This window comes from Cricetulus griseus, chromosome 2 (genome assembly GCF_003668045.3).
Source record: "Cricetulus griseus strain 17A/GY chromosome 2, alternate assembly CriGri-PICRH-1.0, whole genome shotgun sequence".
NCBI lineage: Eukaryota > Metazoa > Chordata > Mammalia > Rodentia > Cricetidae > Cricetulus > Cricetulus griseus.
Genome location: NC_048595.1, coordinates 195246722 through 195272777, shown reverse-complemented (window position 1 = coordinate 195272777; position 26056 = coordinate 195246722). Strand labels below are relative to the sequence as shown.

At 44.9% G+C, this 26056-nt stretch overlaps 1 protein-coding gene across 2 annotated transcripts in view; it reads right to left on the bottom strand.

Annotated features, from left to right (window-relative positions):
- The window catches only part of Ppp2r2b (protein phosphatase 2 regulatory subunit Bbeta), a 403524-nt gene that overhangs the window by 23796 nt on the left and 353672 nt on the right, over positions 1–26056 (bottom strand). For both annotated transcript variants that reach the window (XM_027397983.2, XM_035440155.1), the window contains 2 exons: positions 22184–22361; positions 9461–9625 (listed from right to left, as the gene is read on the bottom strand). In XM_027397983.2, the coding sequence (XP_027253784.1) occupies positions 9461–9625; positions 22184–22361 (343 nt within the window). The remainder of the gene's footprint in view (positions 1–9460; positions 9626–22183; positions 22362–26056) is intronic.

Sequence of the window (26056 nt, the reverse complement as noted above, 5' to 3'; positions counted from 1 at the left end):
CCCTGCAGTCTATGGACTCCTTTTGTGACAAAGAGGAAACAGGACTGGATAGGATTATGGTGGCTAATTAGCTGATCTCAAAATGAGATTGTTCCACTTAATCTGGGTGGATGTCACACAAACCCTTAAAAGAGGAGGAGGAGGCAGAAAAGGAGGCAGTTGTGTGATGTGAGTCTCATCTCCCTATTTCTGGATTCTCAAATCCTGGGTAGAGAGGCAGGCTCTGGAAGATGAAAAACTCCAAGTCAATTCTTTCCAGAACACCTGATGGGAAGGCAGTCTAATTTAGCCAGCAGCACCCATGTTACATGCCTGAACTCCAGAATGGCAAGATGACAGCTCTCAGAGGTTTATAGCCATTGGAGCTTTGTTACAGCAGCCCTAGGAAGCATCAGGTTTCCTGACTCATCTCTGGAAGGAAGAAATGGGCTACCTTAGGATTCTGCCAACATCAGCTAATAGACTTGAGAGGCCAGGGACCCTCCACAGAGAAAATAACTGCCAGGCAGTCCCCTGAATCTGGTTTTCTAGAACTCCACTATGAATGCTCACCTGTGCCTATGACTAGTTTGTTGGTAATGGCTCATCACAGACAACAATGACAGGTAAATTGGTCCAAGAGATGTTATAGATCCAGAGCCACTTATGACCCCACAGGTGACCCCTCCCATCTTGTATGTCTTGATGGTGAAGTACCATGTGCACGTGGTAATTTCAACCTCTACTGCTTTCTCACCCAAGACCTTGAGCAGAGAAGAGGGCAGAACCTGGGATGGTGTCAACTGTTAATGAATGATGCTCACTTCCAAAATTAATAAGCTTTCTAGTCCTTGGGAAAATCCACTCAACTGCACTTTCCAGGATGACTAATTGACAGAACTGGTAAATTAATCAAAAATGGAAATGAAGATAGAAGAAGGGGGATGGGATTCTATTTTTTACTTGGATGTGAGGCTTGTCTGCTCTGTGGTTAAAGCCTGAATGGGGTAGGTGTGTGTGTGTGTGTGTGTGTGTGTGTGTGTGTGTGTGTGTGTGTGTGTGTGTATTCTGTTTCATGTATCAAGGCTGTTTGGCTTTTCTCCAGGTGTGGTGTGTGTCTCTGTGTTTGTAATCCTGTCATCAGGAAAAAGCATTTTAATAAAGGGCTTTGTTTCTCTAACCTAACCAAGCTCATCTACAGTAAACAGTGTTAATTATGCCCTAGATCGATACTGAACCCCCTTTGGAAGCTTTAGAATGAATCACAGCTGCAGTTATAGTTGATGCCTTTGGACATATTCCATTAGGAGTCTGGGGAAGGAGACACAGGTTTATTAGGGGATCTCGAGGCTTAAGGAACCTGGGCTTGGCAATTAAGTTTGTAGATGAGGGATGGGAGTGCATTTCACATCATGTGCAGAAGCTGACTTAACACTGCAGCCAGAAATGTTCAGGCTAGGGCATTGGGTTGATATAGGTAGGATAAATAGCAGACCCATGAAATTATCATTCTGAAAACCAAAAAGCAATCATGCATTTCCCCTGCCAAATACACAGAATAGCAGTGAATTCTTTGGGAAGTAGACATAGGTTCAAGTATGGTTCTGGCCCTGGAATCTGGGGCAAGTTTCTTCATCTGATCTGTTAACTGGGGCACTAAGACCAACAATCTTTGTGAAAATTAAATAAGACATAGAAGAGTTAAAAACAAATAACACAGTCTTCTGCATGCCTCCCACCTTTGGGGGAAAATGAAATTTCTGATTCATATTTTTGGGTTAGGCATCAAACTTGGATGTTTTCTTAAGGAGGCTATTCACTAAAACATTTCAGTATTTAAAGCCTGAAGTACTGTCACCTTTACTTCCTCAACAACTAAAAAGGCCTTATGATCCTTAATCATGGTCCATGCACTCCAGGATTGAAGGCTGAATAGAAAGTCTGCCTTGGTGGCATCTGAAAGAAGGAATTCCTATGGCCTTGATTTGGGGTATAGTCTTGCCCACGTGAAAGGGCCTACTTGGTGAGAAAGGACCACAGACCTCAGGCCTGCTAGTGGAGCCATTCAAGGGGACTGGTGCTGTGAGTTTGCTCCCACTGCTGCTATGGAGAGATGTCTTGGCTCCTCCCTTGGGATCCTCCATGACTAGATGGCTCTCCTGTAAGTCTTGAGTCTAAGCCAGTCCCTCCCAGAGGCAGGCAGAATGGAGGCAAGCCTGCCAAAACCACAGTGGTGTATAGGATCTGTTGAAGGACTGAACCCATGTCTGTGGGTGATGTGGTATCACATGATTGATTTCACTCAGCAGATGCACACTGCATGTCAGGCAGGACACCTTTCCTTTCATTAATAGTGAAAAGCTATCATAGGACCAAATCTCATGTTCATTTACCCAGTCTCATCTTTGTTGGCACCTCAGAAGTGTTTGATAACATTGGTCCTAGCATCTTTCTGCACCATTCTCTGCTTTGCTTACACACCTGGATTTCCTCTTACCCCGGCAACCTAACCTTCTTCTCCATACCCCATTGTTAAGTGTTGATTGATATCCATTGGCCTTGGTCATCAACTATTCTCTACCCACACCATGTCTCTTTAGTAGAATCATTCTGTCCCGAAGCTTGAAACACCATGATATGCTTATGACTCCTTAACTTTAGCCTTTTAGTTTAATGTCTTCATGAGTGTCCAGATCAATGTATCTAATGACCAACAGACTTTCCTAATTGGATGACTCAAAGACAGTTTCTGGAGACAACTAAAAATGCAGGCTTAGTCTTTCTACAGTGAATCCGTTCCCTCTCTGGCTTCCTCACTTCTGTGTCATTCCACTGTACCATCAGCCAAAACCAACATATGATTTCTCATTTCCCCCTTAGATCTGCCTCCCCATTTCAAATCTCTCAGCAAGCCCTCACAGGCTGACCTTCTGAGTAGACCACACCTATGTTCACTCCTTGGTAGTGGCTATCATTTCTCCTGAGACAATGGAAGGAGTCTCCCAATTGGTTTCTTTGCTCCTAAGCTGGCTGCCCCATTTCTGAGAAGTCTTTTAAGGCTATAAACACACACTGACATTAGCCATACTCTTTCTGAGTGTGTGTGTGTGTGTCTGTGTGGTATTCATCTGTATGGGAGCACATGCATGTGTATGCATATGTCTGCTTATGTATGAAGCCAGAGGTTGATGATGGGTGCCTTCCTCAAACACTTTCCATTTTACATATCGAGGCAGCATCTCTCAGGGAACCTGGAGTTCATGGATTCAGCCAGTCTAGCTGGCTAGCATGCTCTGGGGCTCTCTGTCTCTGCCTTCTGAGGGTTGGAATTACAGACAGGGTACCACGCTCACCAAACATTTACATGGGTGCTAGGGAGCCACCTCAACAGCCCCGGCCAAGTCTTTCTTCATGCTGGGATTTATTCTGAGAAATGCACGGTTAGTTGCTTTTGTTGTGCAAATATAAAAGATGATAAATAAGATGTCATAGGTGATATAATTTCAAGGGACACTGTGATTGGCCAAAATGACAGCTTATGCAGCTCTAGACTGTATTCACTTCCTGCTAATGGTTCCTTATCTCTCTTGGAATGAAACCCATGGGCTTTTCTCAGGCTCACGAAATATGGTTCCTAGCCTACTTTTTTTTGCCTCTCCTTTTACACTGCTCTCTGCAGAAGCATCTCCATGCTCTGGTCCTTGGTCTGTTCTTCAAACACAGGTGCTACTGTGCTCTGACCTTCACTGTCACAGGATCCTTCCACTAATTCAGCTCTAGTTCAGAGGCTTTCCCTCACAGCACCCTATGGAAACAGCTCTGCCCCAGCTGTTCTCTGACCCTGTGTTATTTCCTATTGCTTGACCACTATCTGAAAATACACTGCTGATATGTATTTTAAATGTACTTGTTCCTTTGCCCTATGGAATGTCACCTTTTGGATGGCAAAAGCCAGAAGATGTTTAATAAGTCATAGTCGAATAATTGGTTCTTGGTGTTCTAGTGATTAGACGAGAGACATGGACTGAATTCAGAGCATACACACTGGAACAGCCCATTCAGCCCTTATTCCATGGATCCTCTGTAGCAGGAAGCTGATGCTTTCCCCAGGTGGTCAGGGTAAAAAGAGAATATAGTTCACAGGGCTCTCACAGTCCCTATACAAAGTGAGTACCCAGCATGGCTCTTATCAAGAACAATGGGGAGATGGACTGAGAATCACAAGGCCAAAAGGATAAGAAACCAGTGAACATTACAGGCCTGGGCCAACCCATAGCCATGTTTGTACTCTATACAACTCACTCTCTCTCCAATTGAGTAATGATCAGAAGGTACCTCACAGGGTTGGCACGAGGAAGAAATGTGCCCACACTTGCATACTTGGCTTGCTTCCTGGACATTGTAAAACATCATAGAAATCAGCTGTGGTTATGGTTGATGGCATTACAATGTCTTCACTATCGCTGCCTATCCTTCTGGTTTCCTTCTTAAAATAAGACACATATGGTAGGGAAGAGAGGGGGAGGGTAGGAAACAGAGGGAGGGAAGGAGGAGGGAGAGAGAGAGACTGACTCCCATCTTGTGTCATGCTATGTTTCAGCCACTATTCTGAGACTTCATGGGTGTTACTGCATTAATCCTACAAGTACCTACAAGGCAAGTACAACCACTGGCCATTTTTTTTGCAGGTGAGAAAATAGAGGCAGAGAGAGGTAACCTGCTCAAGATTGCTCAATTTGGCCATTGTGACATAGGCTGATATTGGTCACCTGTTCTTCCATGTACTTCTTAGCACAGTCTCTGAGTTTACTCACTGCTGTCTGGAAGGAGAGAGAGCAAAACTATCCTGGACCAGGTCTGTCATGGTCTCTGTACACAGTCACTCTCACATTCCTGCTCTGTAGCTTTGCAGCCCACAAAGTTCATCACAGGCAAATTACTTGTTCTTGTCTTTCAGTGTGTCTGCAAGACCCCAGAAAGTCAATTCTCTCCACTCCTTCAATGTGCCCCAGTCCCAGTTGTGGATTTCCATGACTCCTCTTTTTATTTGATAGGCAAATTTATGTTAATTTTAGACAAATGGTAAAATTGTATGTATATCAAAGACTTGTTTTAAAACAAAATTCTTTATGATTTATTATCAACATTTCTGCTTTTTTTCTCTTATGTTGTTAACATGGTTTGACTTGTTAGGGACTAAACTCAAATTCTACTTACTGTCACTTAAGGGTGACTTTTCAGTAGGAAACAGATGCCTTAGAGGAAAATAGCTTCAGGACCATGGAAAGTTCCCAGAAGGCATTTTCCGGAAAGGCAGGACCATGAAGCTTTTCAATGCACAGTTCTTGTGATCCTACTCATTTGGTCCTCCAACTCCACACTGCCCTTAAAAAAGGCCACACTTTCTGTGCTCACTGTGTATGAAGACTATGTGAACCTGATGTCTACCATCTTTTTCTGTCCTTACTGCCTGGAGGGAAAACAAATGGCCCCAGGAAAGGGACAAGACCAGGATAGGAGGCTCCTGGGTCCGTCCACTTGCAGAATTCCTCATGTCTCCCTCCTATAGGGGACAAATTTTGCCACCCACAACTAACATACAGAGGTCCTATATTGTCCACATGTCTCAGAATGTGACTGTCTTTGGAGACCAGACCTAACCCAAGATGACTCTTATAAAGAAGGGGGATTTTGGACACACACACACACAAGAAGATGGTGGAGAGAGGGGTGTGAGCAGCCCAGTAAACCTGCCAGCTGACATGTTTCTGAGAACTGAGACAGGGCCTGGTAAGATGGCTCAGTTGCTAAGAATGCCTGAAAATCTGTGTTTGATTCCAGAGTTCACATAAAAACGCTGGATACAGCAGTGCATAGCTGTAATCCCAGCATTTCTATGGAAACATGGGAAGCCAAGATGAAAGAATTGCTCAGGAGCTTGCAGGACAGCTTGACTTTAGTAGCACAGTGTGGCAGAAGCAACAGGAGAAAAAAAAATAAAAGAAGCAACAGGAGAGACCCTGCCACAGAGTATAGAAGGAAGGAGAATTGATTCCTGAAAGTTGTCCACTGGCTTTCATGAGAGGTTACTGTTTAAATTAACAGGCTGAGGAAAGACGTGGTGCATGCACGCCCACATTCACACACACACACCCCACACTAAATAAAATTTAAAGACTGAAGAAAAGAATTGTGAGGCAGTAACATTTTGCTGTCTGTTAGGGGCACTCTGTTATAGCATCCTGGGTAAGTGAATATAACTTCTCTCAAGGGTCTGTGTACCATCTAACTGTCTCTTTTCCACAAGTGCTCCATTTGGCTCCACACCAGCCAGAAGATAATTGAGGGTCATGGCGGAAGGGTGTTCCAGACAGAGAAAGAATTTATGCAAAAATCCTGAGGCAAGAAGGGGCTAAAATGTTGTTGGCAGTACAGGAAGCAGGACAGTGTGGTCAGGATCCCTGGAGCCCAGAGGGTGGAGACAGGACAGAAGAGGAGCTTGGATTTTAACTCTTTTGGTTTTTAGGCTGGCTTTTATATCCTCTGGCTAGTTTCTTCACCCACTCTTCAGTACATATGTCTGGAAAGAAAGAAGCAGGATCCAGCCCAGCAAAGCTTTGCTGCCATCAGCACCCTTTGTTTCAGGCGCTTCAGACTACAAATGCAAACACCTCACTGCCGCCAGAAGCAACAGGGAAAAAAATCAGAAAATAGTGAGGGAGAGGAAAAATCATTCCTTCCAACCCCTGCTGAGCATGCAGAGTGAGGGACATATGGAAATTAATATATTCGGCTCTGATAACATGGTTTTCCTCGGCGTTTTGATTAAACGCCGACGGTTATTAAATACCCTCCTCCTCTGTGCTCGTCTCCGAAAGCCAATGTTGCTTTTCATTTTGTTCTCTGATGAGCTGTCTTGTGCTGCTCATACCCTCTGCTGAGCCTCAGCCCACTGCAGGCTTGTATTGGAGGAGAACAGAGAAAATCAATAAGAGAGGTCAGAACACAGGCCTCCCCAGTTGGCAGGAGCTGGGGTTGGGTGGCTTTGGAACAAAGGGAGGTGTGCCCTGAAGAAGGTCAGCCTTTTGGCCCAGTCAGGAAAACGAATCTATTTCTTCTTAATTAGATTAACAGGCTGGTGTCTTGCAATGAAGAGCTGGGTTAGGCTGGGGTGGGTAATGGGGGCAGGTTTGATGAAGGCTTGGAATGCACTCACTAGCTCCTGGTCTCCTAGGGACTGGCCTCAGGACTTTGATCTTGTAAGGGTGTGTGGCACCAGGACTGGAGGGAGGAGCAGACTCTGAGGGCTTCTAGATGTGTGTCCAGACAGACTTCCTACTTCTGTGTATATAGGTGACCTTTCTCCATACTCTTCTTTACATTTCAGATCAGCAACCATTGCCTTGTAAGGTCACTATGATGCTAACCAACAGTACAACATGCTGCTGGTTCATGCTTTGTGATTTGTTTGTGATTCTCTAATGGCGGCAGGTGACTTTACTCTTCAGCCTGCTTAATTTTCTCTGTCAACTTGACTGGTCACAGGTGCTCAGCTACTTGGTCTGACATTCTTGTGTTTCTGCAAAGGTGTTTTGGGATAACTTTAACATTTAAATTAATAGGCTGAATAAATATTGAGCTCTTAATGTGGATGAGCCTCCCCAATCAGGTGAAGTCTTGATTGGAAGAAAGAGTCGCTCCTCTTGTGAGTGTCAGTACCTCTCTCCACCTGACTGACTGATTTGGGGTTGTGATGATTACTGGTTGGAGTTGAATTGAGACACTTGGATCTTCAGCCTGGTAGCATGTGGAAGGGAAGACCGTCCCTTCTCTCAGAACTTCAGCTTTCTGAATGCAGATCTCATGACTTAATCTTCATATGTGAGCAAGTTCCTAATAATAAATCTCTTTATACATGCCACCTGCTGTTCCCCCTTCTCTGTAATACCTTGGCTAGTACAGTGAGCTCTAAGAGACAGAGAGAAGTATATCTGCTTTTGTTCATCCTTGTGTCTCCAGAGTTGGATATAGTGCTTGGCATATGGTATGTACGTGGTGAATATGGGGCCTCCTGTACCTGGCAAAGGCGTAGGGGTTCTAAGTATCTTACAGTGACAGACCTGGGGGGTGGCTCTGGAGGAGTATAGAAACCATTCTGCTTGCCATCTCTTGCTCCCTCCTCATGCACAGAAGACAACAGCCCTGCCTTATTCATGTAATAGTGTTGATCCCTTTTGCTCACATGCTCTGTGTGGACTATGGGGCTCAGGACGATTGCCTGAGGTCAAAAGTATTCCCCAAGTACTGTTCTAAACCATTCTCATTAAAAAACCTTTGACAGCCTGGTCCGTTCTCCTGCTTGAGGTTAGGGCTCACAATTTTTCCAGACCATTCACAGTTTATTCTTCTGCATTCAGGACTCCTGTGGGCCTGCCTGACTCTAACGCCCAGGCTGGTATCTGCCACACTGGCTGTGAGGGCCTCTGAGCTTCTTGAGGCCCCTCAGGGATATCTCTAGGTCAGTAGTCCACCCACCTTGTTCCATATTCACTTACCAGAGAGGACCAGGCCCTCAAGGTCGCTCATGTCATCTCACACTCAGTAGGTCCCAAGCTGAACACAAATGCTTCATGCCTAGTATGACTTCCTGTAGCCTCCATCCCACATGCCATTCATGTCAATCACTGGCTGTGTCTTTTCCCCCTCCCCCAACCCTGCATTCAAACCCCTACCTCTTTCCTGCTTCTCCTATCCCAGTGGTTCTCAACCTATGGGTCACAACCCCTTTGGGGGGGTCACATAACCTGCATACCAGATATTTATATTACAATTCATGACAGTAGCAAAATTACAGTTATGAAGGAGCAACAAAAATAATTTTATAATGTGTCTCTGTGGCGCAATGGATAGCGCATTGGACTTCTAGTGATGGAAAAAATAGTTTTATGGTTGGGGGGTCACCACAATATGAGGCACCGTATTAAAAGGGTCACAGCATTAGGAAGGTTGAGGACCACTCTCCTATCCCTTCCTCATCCCCTTTGTATCCTCACTACCAGGTCCCTTACAGTCCAGCAAGTCTGGTTAACTCTGCTTTCAAGACTTATCTGGAATTCTCTGCTGCTGGCCATGCCACCCCACCTCCTTGTCCATGGCACCCTTTAACAGTTCCTTCACTGTTTCCTAGGGGCCGCTTCCTCACAGCAGTGAGTGATCACCACAAAGAATTCAGCTCAGCTCACAGTGTTCAGTCCTTGCTGGCAGGGTTTTCTCTGCCTCTGCGTGCTTCCAACCTGATCATGGGGCTTCCCCTTCTCAGGAACATTAAATCTGGGGCTGACTCCCAAATCAGCTTAACACGTGTGATTTCTTTACTCCCACTGTTAAATGAGATGGAACCCTTCCAGGACCCCCCCCCCCCTCCTCCCAACTTTCAGAGGCCAGGGCACCTCACCTCCATGGCTCTTGTGTTGATACTCACACTTGGTGTGCCTGTCACACAGGGCAGATGCCCGCATGTCACACAGCCGGATTGTCCCCTTGCTGCTGCTGTATACAAAGGTGTTGCAGTGATGGGGGTGGAACTCAGCTGCTGTGATCACCTCTGTGAGCTCCTCCATGTTGGCTGGCTTGATGTCCACAATATCTGGCACAGACGAGTCAAGGAAGAACGAGGAGAGGGGGACCCTTGCTGTGAGTGCTATGGGAGCATTCACCATGCACAGGGTCATCTCACTGGGAGGCTGTTAGCAAAAATGCAGACAGCAGTAATTTCTGGCAGCTGAGACTCAGGGACTTTAAGGGGTGGGGGCTGCCCCGTAGTCAGAGGTAGCATTAGAACTTAGGTCTAAGCTGGGGGTGGTGGCTTGTGACTCTAATTACTGAGCTCAGGAAGCTGAGGCAAAAGGATTGCTATGAGGTGCAGTCTAGTCAAACACTGTGAAATCCTGTCTCAATGAACTTATGTTTCCTAACTCCTTGTCTCTATTTCATCTTCTGTGACACATAGATGATGAACTCATACTTGCCCATGAGATCATTTGAGTGTTTCCCACTCTATAGCAACAGCTAAGGATCCAGCTAGGTCCACTCTAGCCAATTTGTTGAATTTGAACTCTTACTGGGATCTCTGGGCTGATAAGTGATAACTGTAACAGGCTCCAAACCCTTTCCCGTGGACTATCCATCTAACAGCAGCAGCTGCCACTCAATGAGGGTTTATTAAAGAGCCTCTCAGGGTCCATGCCCTGATCTTTGACTCATTTAACCCTTATAACAACACTATCAATAACACTTTTTTACAGCCATGTTCAGGGCTGCAAGTGGAGCCTCCATGAGCATTCAAGAAGTTACTATACGAGACATGGTTAATGGGCTGGAGAGATACTCAGGTGAAGGTCTTTGATGGTAAGCCTGGTTAACCTGAGTTTGATCTCCAGGACCCACGGGGTAGGTAGCTTCCACAATCTGTATTCTGCCTTCCACAGGCATGCTTGAGGAACATGCCACAGGCATGATTGAGGAACACATTCACTATTCACCTACTTTCTCTATTTCTGTCTGTCTGTCTGCCTGTCTTACTCTGACACACACACACACACACACACACACACACACACACACACACATACGTGACAATACCTGGATTTCACTGCAGGTGTAAAGCCTGGGAGGTTTCACAATTGCCCAGTCTCTTTCCTTTGAGATGAACAGTCCTTCTAGTCTCCATAAACTGTGATTTGCTAGGGCTGGGGTGCTGGGTGGGAGCTTAAGTGTCAGGAAGAAACCATCTATGTGTAATGAGGGATTTGGGATCATGTGGGATATGCTCAGTTTTAGCCTCCATGTTCCCACCTCGCTAGTATATTCCTTTGTAATAATAATATTCATGTATATGCATGTATATATTTGAGGCTGTATTCTTGTCTATCAGAATGAAACACTTAGGTTTTTGTTTATAAAGCAATTCAGTGGCGATAAAAACAATTTCTTTCCAAAAGTGAAGGAAGGAATTGGCTTGCATCTGTCACATCCCTACCAAGAGTCTAGGAGGCTCTGTCTGGGGACCAACTGTACCTTGTCATGTGAGTGTTGGTGTGCAACAAAGCTAAGCAAGAGAACCTGCACTCCCCTGACTCCACTACTCATGCACCACCTTTTGGATATTTGCCCCTATCACCAGGTTCATTCTCTTCTTTCTCTTTTTTCCTTTTCCTTTTCCTTTCTTTCCTTTCTCTCTGTCTCTGTCTCTGTCTCTGTCTGTCTCTGTCTCTGTCTCTGTCTCTGTCTCTGTCTGTCTCTCTCTCTCTCTCTCTCTCTCTCTCTCTCCAGTTTTCTTTAGATTGCCCTCACTCTTTCACCTCGTCTAAGCAGTAAGCCAACATTCACAAAATGATGGATTTAATTATCTATGTGAAAATGGACACATAGTGATTAAAATGAAAATGTATGTGCTAGGAATCTTTGTGCCACACTTTGGAAAAAAATGTGTTGTATGAACGAATAGGTAGCTTGACACAGATCATCCTAGAGATGCTTTTGCCTAAGCAGCAACACTGCTCCCTCTTCGGCATGGAGACAGGCACAGACATGCAAAATGCTCATATTTTAAGCCCTAGTAGCACCAATTAGGTAGCCATGTCGTAACAAATGTAGACACGTACTAGCAAACACCACCTAGGTTCCAGCTAGATCTGTTGCCATATGGGATTTGTTCCAATGGCTTTGCATGGGGCTGTGCCTCTTGCTATTTATCTTGTAGGCATCCCATTGTATTCTTTCTAAAACTATTATGAGCCTGTATTAACATTGCCTTTTGGCACATTTTCATCCACCAAAACTGGATACAAAGATGACTTGGTTCAGCAGGGCATGTATATTCCTGGATTAGCAGATTACTACCTCTCAATTTAGCCTCTGCATTTGGGATACACACCTGGAGCTCAAGCCCAAGCAGCTTGGGAGGGGCTGCAGGCTGCAGGCCTGATGTGCTTTCTGGCTGCTGACCTGTGCCTTGGGCTTGGCAGGTATGCCACAGGATAGGGTAAACAGGGGTTTGTGTTCAGTTGTTCCATACCCTGCAGTGCCAGCAAGCATATTCCCCCTTTTCTAAAGTAAGGAGAGAAAGTCTGGTGTCAGCTTTCTCAGCCTCTACCAGTATAGCTCAGCAAACAAGCTGCACTGGAAGAGATCTTCACTGTGTGGGCGAGGGAGGTGCTACAGCCCCAGCTATTTTTTCTACCTAAAAATAAAGTCCCAAAGTCAGAAGATGAGAAAACAATGTGCCTAAGCATATCTGTGCCTCCAGGAGCATCCTCCCACCACCAAGGACATCTTCCTGGACCAATGTCCTGAGGATCTGCCTCTGTCCACTGTTTCTAGGTGTGCTCTGCTTCTCACCCATCTGCCCTTCATCTGAAGCCACTTGATTCTTCTCCAAGGTTTGAGTCTCCCTCCTGATACAGTGCTCCGGGGGTGGAGGGATTGACTCCAGTTTGGCCAAAGGAAGAAGCCATGATTCTATCCCTTTTTTTAGCACAACCACCAGTAGCTGGTGTTTACCAAGTGTTGATCCTGCTTGGACTAAGTGTCTTATATTCTCATTTTTTCTCCATTCCAGGTAGATGAAGACAGTGCCATTAATAGTCCTATTTTACAGCTGACAGAACAGATGAAATAAATTTTTCTTTCTAATCAGGAAAAACTTTTGTTTCTTAAATCTGTTCTTTGCCATTTTCATCCGTGTATTTATTACATTTTGGTTACTTTGACCCCACCCTCCTTTGTCTCCCTCCTGCTCTTATCATCCTCTCATCTTTTTTTTTTTTTTTTTCCTGAGATAGGGTTTCTCTGTGTTGCCCTGGCTGCCCTGGAACTCGCTCTGTAGACCAAGCTGGCCTTGAACTCAGAGAGATCCACCTGCCCCTGCCTCCTGAGTGCTGGGATTAAAGGTATGCGCCACCACTGCCCACCCTTCATCCTTTCTTTATGTTCCTTTTCCATATTCATAAGCTTTTGTTTTTTGTTTATTTATGTTTTTGAGAGCCAGTGAGCTTAACTGGTGTCATCTGAGTGGCCATGGCTTTGCATTATTTTGAGAGTGTGTATGTGCACACATATGCCAAGGTGTGCAAAGGACATTGGTGGAGTTGGTTTTTCTCCTTCCCCTTTGGGGTTCCTGGGGATTGAACTCAGTCTTGGTGGTAAGAAATTTGCTGACCTCTAAGGTAAATTTCTTAGGGCCATATGACTGTGTGTGGTAGAGCTGGGATTGGCACTCAGGCTTGTGCCTGGATTCTTCACATGCAGCCACACTGTATTCTGTGAGGAATGGCCTCAGGAGGCCACAGTTTCCATGAGTGGGTTTGTCTGGTTCTAGAGGGACAATGACTGGCTTCCTAGAGAGAGAGAGAGAGAGAGAGAGAGAGAGAGAGAGAGAGAGAGAGAGAGAGAGAGAGAGAGAGAGAGCTCTCTTTTGACTTATGCCCCTGAAATATCTCCAATTACATTTCTGGGATGGTATTTTCTATAGCCAGAACTGTTGTGTCCTGTGATATCATTCATTTGCTTGAACTAGAAGTTGGGACGAAAAACTAGACAGTGGCTTTCTTGTCCTATTTTCCAAGAGAAGACTTTGCTGAAGTCTAGAAATGTGTGAGAGAGTCTAGTTCGTAATATTTGATGTCTTCTGAGTCAGTGTGGGGAGGAAACCCACACTGATGCCCAGAAACCCAGGTCATTTCTCTCTCAGGTTCCAAAGGGAGATGTGTGGCTGCAGCTAGCATACATGCTTCCCTCTTCATACTGGGAAGGAGGGAGAAAGGCGCTAAGCAATGAAAGGTGCCCTGCATTACTGGAAAATGGGATGATGTATTTTGACAGTCAATTTTCTCCATCTGGTCCTTTTGAGCACTCTATCTAAATTATTTCCCTGTTTTCCAAAGAACTAAACAGCAAAAGATATCACTGAGCTCATGTCTAATGCACAACCCAGAACAACCCAGACAGCCAACAGATTGCCATTAAATTAACCTTGGGGCCTGACAGGTCTGTTCTTTTTGACCCCAACTGCTTGGGGCCATTCCTTATTAATGCTAAACCCAGGCAAATTACCTCTACTAACAAAGGGGGGTTAATCTGGCTCACCAGGTGGGGAGGGGTCCACCACTCTGGAAACAGCTCTGGGGATGAGATGGGGGCATAGCCAGCCTGGCAGCTGAGCTCCATGCTTGCAAGGCAGAAGGCGGGAAGGTGAGGGCACTGCTGTGCCAGGCAGTTGCTTAAGGCATCATTGAAAGTAATAATTGAAGACATCGGGAGGTCACCCCTTCAGGGATTTGCTTTGAACAAATAAGCAGCCCAAGCCATAAATTACAGCCCAGTCGAATGAAGGGGCAGATGAGACTGGGTGGTGGAGGGATAGGGAAGCTTTTCAGTCATTTACATAATCCACGTTGGGAAGACCCAAGCTTTCTATACCTGTCATTCCCCTGCCTCCAGTAACATGAGAGATTGACAGTGACCTAAATAAATATACAGAAACACATGATAAAGTGAACTTAAAAAAACTGTCATTAAATTATCTTTGCAGCGAAATGTCCCAGTATATATAAAAAAGTCCACTGTCTGCAAAATTCTATCTCTAGGATCATACTGCAATTTAAGCTTATACCTTGAAAGCGATGAGCTTCAAGGCAGGTGAGACATGGAGCAGCTTATGATGATTCTATGAGGGTGTATAGAATCACTGAATGTGTTCTTAAAAATATATCCATACCATCCCCACACTTTCATTCAATGACATAGTAATATTTTAGAGTATAATAATGTTTAAGACAGATTTTATGTTTATCATATTATTTCAGGTGAGGAAAATTAGATAAAATAGTACTACAGTCTGATCATTCAACAAAATATGACGAACAAGAGCAAGAGAAATGGACAGGAAACACAGCCATGTCTTGCAGAGAGAACAAATCCCAAACTCAGAGAGAAAGTCACCTGTAACTGGAGTCCACTCCTCTACTTATTCCATGCCATTCCTGGAGAATGAGCAATCTGCTAGTGATCTTATGGATACAGTGGATATGCCAGTGATCAAAGCAGAAACAATCCCAATCTACAGGGTCTATATTAGGGGGACTTCAGTTGACAGACAAGGTAAATTATGGATTAGGCAGTGGTCACTGGAAAGCAGGAGGAGAGACAGGGTCTCTCTCACTCCCTTTCTTTATCTCTCTCTGTGTGCCTCTATCTCTGTGTGTGTCTGTACATGTATAAATGTGTGTGTATGTGTGTGAGTGTGTGTGTGTGGTGGGGTATCGCAGACTAAATAGAAGAAAGGCTCCTGACAAATTAAGACTTTGAATTTCTTAGTTTTTTTCCCCTCAACCAATATGGCTGAGTTAGTTGACAGCCTCATAAGTGAGAGGCAAAATTGGTAATGAGGTTATTGGTTATTTTATTTCATTTTCCGAGATCTTGACAATGAATATGTCCTACTAAACCAAGAAAGCAACCAACATTTAACAATAGGAGCTTCTTTGCATAGAGTCATCCCTGAGAGCTGAGACAGGCCCTGAGCTCAGGGGGTAGAGTTTAAAAAAAAAAAAAAAAACCACTGATAAATACCGTGATTGTAACAGATGTGGCCAGGAGACCATTTTCATCCCTTCTAGTTAGCTTGAGAGAACTTGAGAAAGTCACTTTATCTCTCTGGGGTTCAATTTATTTGACTTCAAATGAATAGACTCCTATTAACAACCTCTAAGGATTTTAATTATTAGAAGAGATAATGGAGAAAAATTATTTAAATCATTTTCATATTAGACAGAATCCCATTTTCTACAGGAAGTACATGTATCCAAGCAAAACATTTCCATGCAGTGTCTTGGGGTCAAGGGGGCTGTCTACAAGTGCCTCCAACTCACTGCACTGATTTTTCTGATACTGACAATTATTTTCCCCAAGTTCTGGCTGAGCCAGGCAGGGAAGAGAGAGTTGAGGAAGATCCTTGCAAGGGTGTTACTCACATAGGCCTCACCACATTTACTGGCTGAGGTTACTGGATTTCAAAAGCAGCAGAGGTTGCTTACATGATATAGAAAGTCTTCTAGTTCTGTGTCCAATCCATACCTGGCTCTCTAGACAGAAGACAAATGTACATGGTTCTAGCCAAAATTTATAGTTTTTGCTAGGACTCTAAGTTATAAATATGTTCCTACTGTTTGACAGATATCCAGATTTCTGTTTTTTCTACACTATGGGTTTCAGTAAATAAGTTTTAACTTCTGTTCCCAGTTTAAACATGTCTTAAACAGGTTTCTGCTTCTGGCAGACATATCTGAGTATCAGTTGCTGACTATAGCCTGCTCCTATGGACTTGGAGCCCTGGACTTGCTGTGGATGTGAACCAGTCCAGCTAATGTGGACACCCCCCCGTCTCTTCAACAGTCTGCCAACCAACTGCTTCTGATAGATTCCCCATTGCCTGAATTCCCTTTTTGCTTTTGACTAGCAATTCAGCCTTTTTAGGCCCCAAATGATGCTCTGAAGTCAGCAGGAAGTAGCATGGGAAAGAATGCATCGCCCATTTCCCCTGGTTGAAATGCTAAGTCAAAAGGCAACTCCCTTAGTTAGGGGACAATGTGACAATAGATGCAAATGTCACTCCCTCAGAAAAATCTGTCAGCTAATAGCAGGGCCTGTTAACACCCCTTTGAGCCCCCCTAACAGCTAATGGCAGGGCTTCTTACCTGTTAACACCCCTTTGAGCCCTAACAGGCAGGACTCAAGATTGAGTCCTCTCATGGGTACTTCCAGAAGGGGGAATGAAGGGCCCAGCTCCCCAGCTTGTCTGACCTTGCCTTGGTCACTAGTAGGTTACCTAGCAAGGCTGTGCTGTACCGCTCTGGGTGGGCTTTATGGACAAATGCACAGCAATGAGGTGCAGAGTATAGCAACCACCCTCAGAGGTGACCAATCAACACAAGGCAGGTCCTCCAAGCCTGGAGGCACACCAATCCTGAGACTATACACACTCCTAGACATTCCCCTTATGCTGTCCTATAAGATCTCTGTCCAGTGGTTTCTCGGGGTCTTTCCCCAGCCATCTGCCATGGTGGGTGGATGGAGGCCTGAGTTAATGGGGTTAGCTCATTAAACAACTGCAATAAAAGATTCATTGCGTTTGCATCAGAAAAAAAAAAAAGGAAAAGAAAGTCTTCTAGTTCTGAAGTGGGGAAATAGTTGAATGTTGGCTTTGAACTCTGAGCCTATTCCAGTTGGTCCCCTTTTTAAGGGACACACATTACCATGAGTTCTTTTGATTTTTTTGTAATATTTAAATTTGATCCTTCGCTATTAAGCAGTGATCACAAAGTGCCAAATTTTATCAGCTAAAAGGACATTGGTAAGGCATTGGTGATTTCTGAAGCAGACTTCAGGGAATATTCATCTTTTAGGAGCTTAAAAAGCCAATGTGCAAATATCCAGGAGTATTTGCCAAACACTAGACTCAGGCTGAGGAGCTGACAGAGAGATATGATGCCATATTAAGTCTACAGGGTGTTACATAAGACTTTTGCTGCAATACCCTTTATGATGGGGGAGCTCTTGGAAGCCCCACAACCACAGACTCTTTCTTTGTACATGTCAAAAAGCCCAAAATTGTGTTATAAAAATTTTATAATCCAAGAGTCTGTTTCAGATATTGTTTCTAACATGAAGCTGTCCAGCTTCTGAGACCCCTCCCATCTGGGTATCCTGGGGGACACATGCCACATAGTATGTGTTTGGTTACATTGGCATGGCTGAATATAGATTTTACTATAGAATATAAATTGGAGATAGGCTCCTAAAATTTTAAACCTCAAATATGACCAGTTATAGAATATATGTGGACATAGAAACTGTGTATACAGAGGAGGAGTTTTTGGGTATTGTGGCATATACCAGTAATCAATGCTTCAGGGAGGCCACGGCACTGAGAGGCTGAGTTCCAGGCCAGCCTGGGATACACAATGAGACCCTGTATCAGTGAAAGAAAATAAGGAAAGAGGAAGGAACTCCAAGAGATATGTATTTGTAGCACATTTTTGTGTTTAATACAGGTTCTAAAATCCCTGGACTTATCTTTCCTCAAAGGGTGTGTATGTCTCTTTTTGTTGTACACTTACTTTGATGGCTTTGGGAAATGCTAGCTTTGTTAAATTGACCTTGGGGTTGCCTTTGCTCCTGTTTCAGATTAGTCTCAGTTTTAAGGGATATTCTCTTCAGAAAGCTGGAGGACAAAATGGAGAAAGTGAGGTATATGTATCCAATCATTCACCCACTTACCCTACCTCAGTGTAGCCATGAAGGAATTTTATAGATAAAACTAAAGACCCATAATCAGTTGAATCTAAGTTAATGAAAAAGGAGACTATGTAGTAGGGTGGGTATATGTAGAAGGCATCTATCTATCTATCTATCTATCTATCTATCTATCTATCTATCTATCTATCTATCTATCTATCTCTTTTTGAGGCAGGATTTTTCTATGTAGTCTTGGCTATCCTGGAACTCACTTTGTAGACAAGGTTGGTCTCAAACCCAGAGATCCTCCTGCCTATGCCTCCTCCCAAGTGATGGGGTTAAAGGTGTGCACCACCATACATGGCCTAGCTGGAGGACATTTAATAGGGAGCTCAGGGCTAGTTTGGGGATAGGGCTCATTTTGTAGAGTGATTGCTTACTAAACACAAGGTATCCAGGGTTTGATCCTAGCCCTACATGAACTCCAAGTGGTGCCACAGGGAGGAAAATGTAGGAGAATTAGAAGCTTATGATCATTCTTCACTACAGAGCAAGTTTGAGGCCAGCCTGAGCTATGGGAGAGAAAGCTCAGACATTCCCATGGTGTAATGAAAGACATCTTAAGAAATGAGAAGTGTGTATCAGGCTTCCATGTCTTCCCCCAGGCTTGCGTGGCCTTGGCCCATGAGTGCAAAAGGGAGGCAGCTGTCTATAGTGTGAACAAGTGCTGTACTAGAGGCTAGAAATCACAGAGTTGAAGCTCTGTGCATCCTGGGTGGGGCAAGGCAACAAGTGAAGGCACCTTATAAGGATTCTGGGAGCAAGATAAAAATATCCCTGGGAACTGCCTGTCTCTACCCACCTCCCCGCCCCCAGAGCTGGGGTTATAGTCATGCACAATTTTTAAGTCGTGGATTAATGCTTAGGTCCTCATGCTTGTGTAGCAAGTGTTCTTACCCACAGAGCCATCTCCCTGTTCCCAAAGAAAAAAGAGGTTAAAAGCAAGCTCCCCTTATTAAAACCCAGGGTCACCTATTGCTCTAGAAAATTACTAACCTAGAAATGGGGGTCCCGATGCATCAAGATCATCTTGGTCACTTGAAACAGGACCCATTGTATAGAATGGCCTGACTGGCTATGGATGAAGGAGAGGGCTTGTGGTCATGTACCCAAAGGTTAAAGATGGGCATGATCTTAGCTCTAAATGTGAGACCCTGGACATCAGAGACTGAAAATGTATGCTGATTAGAATATAAGCAGCACCACTTGATAAATATCACCCAAGTCTAGAGCCAAAGGGGGAATCTAGAATTGAGAAGGTGATCCAGACAATGAATTAAATAGAGCAGAAACCACTGGCCATCTTTGGTTTTCTTAACTCTTCTACAAGAAACAATTCTTATCAGCCTTTGTTATACTGATCTGTTGTGGGATATTTGATCACACTGTGAAACCCCAAGACTGTGTTAACAAAAATCAACCTTGACTCAGGGGGTGGGGCCAGCAACTAGTTGACATGAATTAGCCATAGAGAATATGGAAGTTCCAGGAAGCAGGATAGAGAGATGCACAGGAAGGAGTAGGGAGGGACTTAAGAGAGTCACAGTCTTTTGGTTTGGGATGAATGGAGAGGAGCTTTCTTGCTGGGTCTCCGGCAAAAAGGAAGGCCAGCTAGTTGCTTCTTTGCCCTTCTGGGCTACCAGTTTTCACCCCAAATCTGACTCCTGCGTCTTTATTGGTAAATAGAATAATAGAGACTTAGTTAAAAACTACATTTGGTGGCAGCAGCAGAGCCAGTGACAGCAGGACTGGCAATCCCACCAGGCTGTGGCATGATGAGCAGAGAACTGACTGTGGGGGTAGCAGGCCTGCAGACAGTAGTTGAAATATCAGTAGATTCAGGCATAGCCACTAAGCCAACAGAAAAACAGGACTGAATATTTACTTATTAAGGCATTTCTCTTAGTGTGTGTGTGTGTGTGTGTGTGTGTGTGTGTGTGTGTGTGAGAGAGAGAGAGAGAGAGAGAGAGAGAGAGAGAGAGAGAGAGAGAGAGAGAGAGAGAGAGAATCTTACAATCTCACAATCCTTTGGTAGAGTTCTTCCTTGTGGAGGGTGAGTGGAGAATGGGAGTCTGGGTAAACAACAGGCAATGTTCAGTCCAAAAGTGGTGGGCCTGGGTGAGAACTCTATTCTTGTCAGACTCTGAGTGCTGTGCTGTGGGCTATGATGTCAGTGTTGTGCTTGCATTTCCCCAACCAGACTTCCTTTCTACTTGTCTTACTGTGTTAATTCTTGAGGTATACTTTGTAATTTAAGTGGAATTTTTAGCATCTGTGAACTCACAGGATGCGTGTTAGTATCACTAACACACAATTAAGAAAACAGTCCATGTATTTCATTGAAGCATCTTGCCTGATACTGCAGAGGTCCCCACACCAGGCTTTGCAGGCATCCCAAGCCATGCTCCTGTCTCTTTGGTAAGATAAAAGGTATAACAGAAGATGGTGCTAAACAGAAGGCATTCAAGACAAGGGTTGTTCTTGATACTTTTATGAGGATGTTGTGGAGGAGGGCTGCTACCTGCTCCAGAGGTGGCTACACTTCAGTGCTGAGAGGCAAAGGGGCCCTAGTTTGCACACCTTCCTGCCCGGGGCAGTCTGGCTGAAAGGTACTATATAGATATCAGTTATCATCACCCACATGATGACAGTGATTATTTTACATATGGTAGTGATAAGGGTGAGTGCTAAGGTCTCATTTGTATGCCAGCATCTGGCAGGCTGTCACACATCTGCAGAAGATAACCTAAATGGCACTATTAATATGTCCCCTTTGCATTCTCCCCAAGGCATCTGTCTCCTCAAATGCCTGAGAAAGTTCCTTTCCCTCTTGAAGGACTGGAGGCAAAATTCAGAAAACATGCCACCTAGGCTGGGGAAGCATAAGCTCAGAGTGACAGCTGGCTGAGCCCAGGCAGATTCCCGACTCTCAGAATAGATGTGAGGAGGGGAAGGCGACCCCCATCTATGAATTCATTCTATTAGCAGCTGCTTTGCCAGGAAAAAATGTACAGTCAGAGACAGCTATTCCTAGGCCCACACAGTGTGTCATGTCTGTTCTGGGATCAATGATAGATGCCCAGTCCTAGTCCCAAAGGCCAGCTTTCAGTGTCTCTAGATGTATCTCAGTGCCAGAACCTGGTTAAAGACACCTTCTCTAACAATATTCAGGAACTCTAGGATGTCTCTGTGGTAGGGACTAATGAAATGTGTACCCATGGTACAAATATCCTTTCCATGTGTGTGTGTGAGTTGCCTGCCTGTGTGTGGCTGTTGCTCTTCAGATAGCCTCACTCCTCAAAAGGACAGGATTTCCCACTAGCTTATAACTTACCAATACATGTGAGTGTACCTCTACCTCCATACTGCTGGTATTATGATGGGTGCCATCCCATCTGGGCTATTTTTCCCAAGTTCTGGGGCTTAAACTCAGGTTCTCATGATAACCAAGAAAGCACTTTACCGGCTAACTGATTTCCTCAGCTTGGCTTTAGCACTTTTCAAGTTAAGTTTCCAAGTTAGGTTGCATAGTGAAGAGTCTCCTATAGCTCCACTCTGACTACCAACTTCAATGTCACACTTGCTGTGTGCAGCAGTGGTCAGGACCAGAATGCTGAATCCATTGGACTATAGCAATGGGTCATTCAGGGCTCCTGCTCTCATGAAATGGACATTCTCATGGGGGCAAACTAAAAACGCACACTAAAACATTTCAAATCCCAGTGAGCATGATGAAGACAGCAAGAATACAGCTGCTGGCAGCCACTTAGAAACTAGTGGGGGAGTCTCTTTCTCCCCATCCCACTCCTACCTCAGACCAGTGGGCTAATGGCTTGCAAGGAAAGGATACTAAAACTCTGATTGGTTATCTCAAAGTTCCACAGATTAATCCTCAGGTCATCAGCAGACATGTAGGTCTCGTAGTCGCTGTTGACAGAGATGGAGTTGATGTGGTATGTGTGCGCATTGGCAAACACTCTTCGTGGGGTGGCCTCCACCATCAGGTCCATGGGTCTCAGGACGGGCACCTAGGATATGAGAGGGGCACAGTGCTCAGAACAGAAAGTTTTCAGTAGGAAATGTGTTGTGCTGTGTCCTTACCACTAAACAGTAAGTCACAACCCTGAAGCCAAGAGTTATGGGGTGGTGGTGGGGACTCCATTAAATCTTTATAAACCTGAAACATTTCCCTAGTCCCCTTCAGGGGACTTGTGGGAACACAGTCTTGTAAGTTCTCACTCCCAGTCAGTTTGCACATTTTAAAATTTAAACATTTTTGTTTTTTGAAAATTTTACACGAGTGCTATGTTCATATCATTTCCACCCTTCCCTCTTTCTTCAATTCCTCTCACATTCATGACCTCTTCTTTGGTTATTATTGCTACACACACACATATGTATGCTTATATGCACACACTTACAAACACCCAACCTACTGAGTCCATTTACCGTTGCTAATATGTACTTTCTTTTTTTTTAAACAGGAAATCTATTCAGGAAGGAGATGGTGGGAAAATCTTAGGAATGAGTCATTTAGCTTCAACTTCAATTCATCTTTCTTGGGTTCTCTCGTAGTTTACCTTTATGGGCACCTTTAGGAAAGTATTCCACCTCACAAGACCCTAGTGACCCCAAATGAGCCATGAGTATATGAATACTTGTTGCACTCTGGTTGGCCTGGGAACATCTTTGTTTACACCTAGTGTCCTTGAGTACCAGTTAGGTAGTGCCACATTCAAACTGGCCCCTCGTTTGGACAGTAAATCATATGACCACTCTTCTGAAATATAGAAAGTGTCCAGTAAATTTTCACTGAATCACTGAGTAGAATAAAAGTCAGCAAGCATTCTCTTCATGGCCAGTGGGGGAGTTAGGCCTCTGAGAGAGTGTTTTCTTTAGGGAATGTGAACAAAGACACCCAAAGAAGCTAAACTACACAGCACAGGCATGGCTCTTTAATAGAAACAGGGAGATAAAGAGCTAACAGGGTCTTTTCTTCCCTCACAAAGACTCTTGTAGGATCCCTGGCTGATGTGACAGCAGGTGGTAGATTAAGACTAGCTTCTGGATCAACATCACCCCAGGTGGCCCAAAGCAGGTTGGCTTCCTGAAGGGCAGTCATGTGACATCACCTTCTAGAAGGCAGTGTTCTTCAAGCTCCACCTTGGAGTTGTTCACAGCTCTCTCTCTCTCTCCCTCTCTCCCTCTGCCCTTTTCTCTGTGTATATCTGTGTATGTGCAAATAAACAGCTCTAAGAAAACATAAAGGTCTAGACAGATGAGATGCTGGGTGTTCGAGATGCTAGTGGTGGGGTCTTCTGTGTGCCAGGATAGAGGGAGGGGTTGATCTCTTGGGCCTTATATGCCAGGAATAGATAATGATTTTGCAACACATGTAGGGGAGTAGGAGGCCTGTGCTCTGAGCATAAGTAACCATCAACTGATGGTCTGGGATGTGCCCCATGCTCTGGTAATTGGCTGAACCTGCTCTGTCCTCTTCCTTTTGAAGATAGTCATGGGGATTTATTGAGTTATTCACTATCCATCCCACCCACTCTTTCAGCAATACCAACTGAGCATTGTACAAAGTCCCAAGGGCTCACTCGGTAAACACAGGACCCCTGCCTCACCATCATATGGCTGCCATAGCTGGGGGTGTTGGTGGGAGTATGTGAATGATTTTACATGACAATAGAGCACATGGCCCAAGGAAGAGGCATAGTGCACAGCAGGCCTTGAGAGGCTTTTCCTGTGCATCAGTGAGTATGTAGGGACATGAAAGATGAGTGTATGTCACCAGGCCAGCAGAAAAGGGGTTCTAGACAGAGAAATAGGGCTAAAAGTGGGGGTGGTGGCAGAGTCCACTGTGAGAGTGAAGGTGACAGGGTAGATTCAGGGTGAGCTGCAAGAAGGGACTCTGCCTACATCAAGAAGGTGGGAAGAATGCACACATTTGTGATGATCCAGACATGATCAAGGTCAAATTTTGACCAGACCTTTCTGGAGGTGTAGTGGAGATGAGTTGGTGGGCTGAGCTCCAGCCTTTATGGGGAGGTGTGCATGAGTGAACAACAGCTAAGGTTAAGGGCTTGTGTGAGTTGTGTGAGTTTCACAATGGATACAATTAAGCTTCCCCCATGAACTTGGCCTTGAAACAGTTACTGAAGCATCAGTGCCTGACCAGACACTCGTCACATAGAATCCCAGATAAGTCTTCAACAACTGCAAAACAAGTACTGGTGCAAAGTAGGATTACAAACAAGAAACAGAGAGAGGCCAAGTTACTGTTGCAAGGTGGCCTAGATATGAGAAGGCACAGACAAGATTTGATCTCAGGACCCATCTGGCTGCAAAGTGAGAGTTCTTTCCTCATCTCCAGCAGGCAGGAACATTGTACAGGGTGGGAACTGATCAGTGCTTTTATATACCTGGGTAAATAGCCAGGTGGGGTTGTGGAAGAGAGACATTACTGATGTCAAATCATGCTGTGGGAATGAAGCTTCCGTAGGCATCACAGATTTTCATAGCAAATGGACAGGGCATCTATGTTGAATGTTTTCAGAAGCAGCTGCCACCCACACTTTTACAGTTGGTCATAAAGGCGCTTGCACTTGGAGCCTTTCAGTGCTCCCTAGAGGTGCCTGAGTGCCAAGCTTCCTTGAAATCCTTGACCTCTAACTTGGTCCTTCATGTCTGCATTGGGTCTTCAGATTGCTCCCGTGGCTGTGTTTGATGCAGAAGGGAGCGTGACAACAGGATAAAGAGGCATTACAAAGTGGTAGCTGCCAGCCCAGGGCTGCTGCCTAATGTGATGAGCCTGGTTGCTAATGCAGGCTGACACAATCCATGATGGGTTGTATAATGGGGAAGGGCTCAGAGCAGGTGTAGGGGGATGGAGTCCTCTGATGCTTTGTACGAATAGTGTGTGTGTTTGTGTGTGTGTGTGTATGCATGGGTGTTTGCATGTGAGCATGTATACCTGTGTATGTGTGCATGGCTATGTGTGGAGGGAGTACCTGGATTATTCTTATGTGCAGGTAAAGGCTTGTCCTCTGCCCATAATTGCCTCATAAGGAAGGACCAGATGGGTGGATTAGGCAGCCATGTTGGGACTGTGATTCCCGCATGGTCTGATTGTTCCTTCCGGGGCCATGCAGGGAGAAGAGTGGGGCATGATTTCAAGAATGACAGGCAATGTTTGGTCTTTCTTTGGAGAATGCTGTTCTGGCAGCCTTCTTGTGCTATGAGCCAGCCATGGTGTTTAGAACCCCAGGTGTCAATTCTACACCAGCCATGATCTCACTCAGCCTCTCTGGTGCCAGTCTTGGAAGGGGCTCCATTTGCCACCCTATAGGGGAGAATGCAGCCCAGTGTTATGGAGAGAGCAGCCTTAGCTTTTGATTTTGGGAGAACAAGGTCTTGATAAGTAGCACAGGCTGGTCTTGAACTTGAGACCCTCCTGTCTTAGCCTGTGAATGCTGGAATTATGAGCAAATGCCCAGCCAGGCCTGGCACCACTTAACTCAGCAGCAGCTTTTATATGAGGCTTCCTGGCAGCTGATAAAACTGCACCTAGGGTGACCCAAACTGGGATGCAGTAGTGTCCTTTCTAGGCCAGCTTGAATCCCTCCTCCTCTGCTCAGGTTCAGCATCTTCCTGAGGTTGGTTGTACATATGAGTATTCTCACACACTTGTGTATGCCATACTGGGAGGAAAACAACA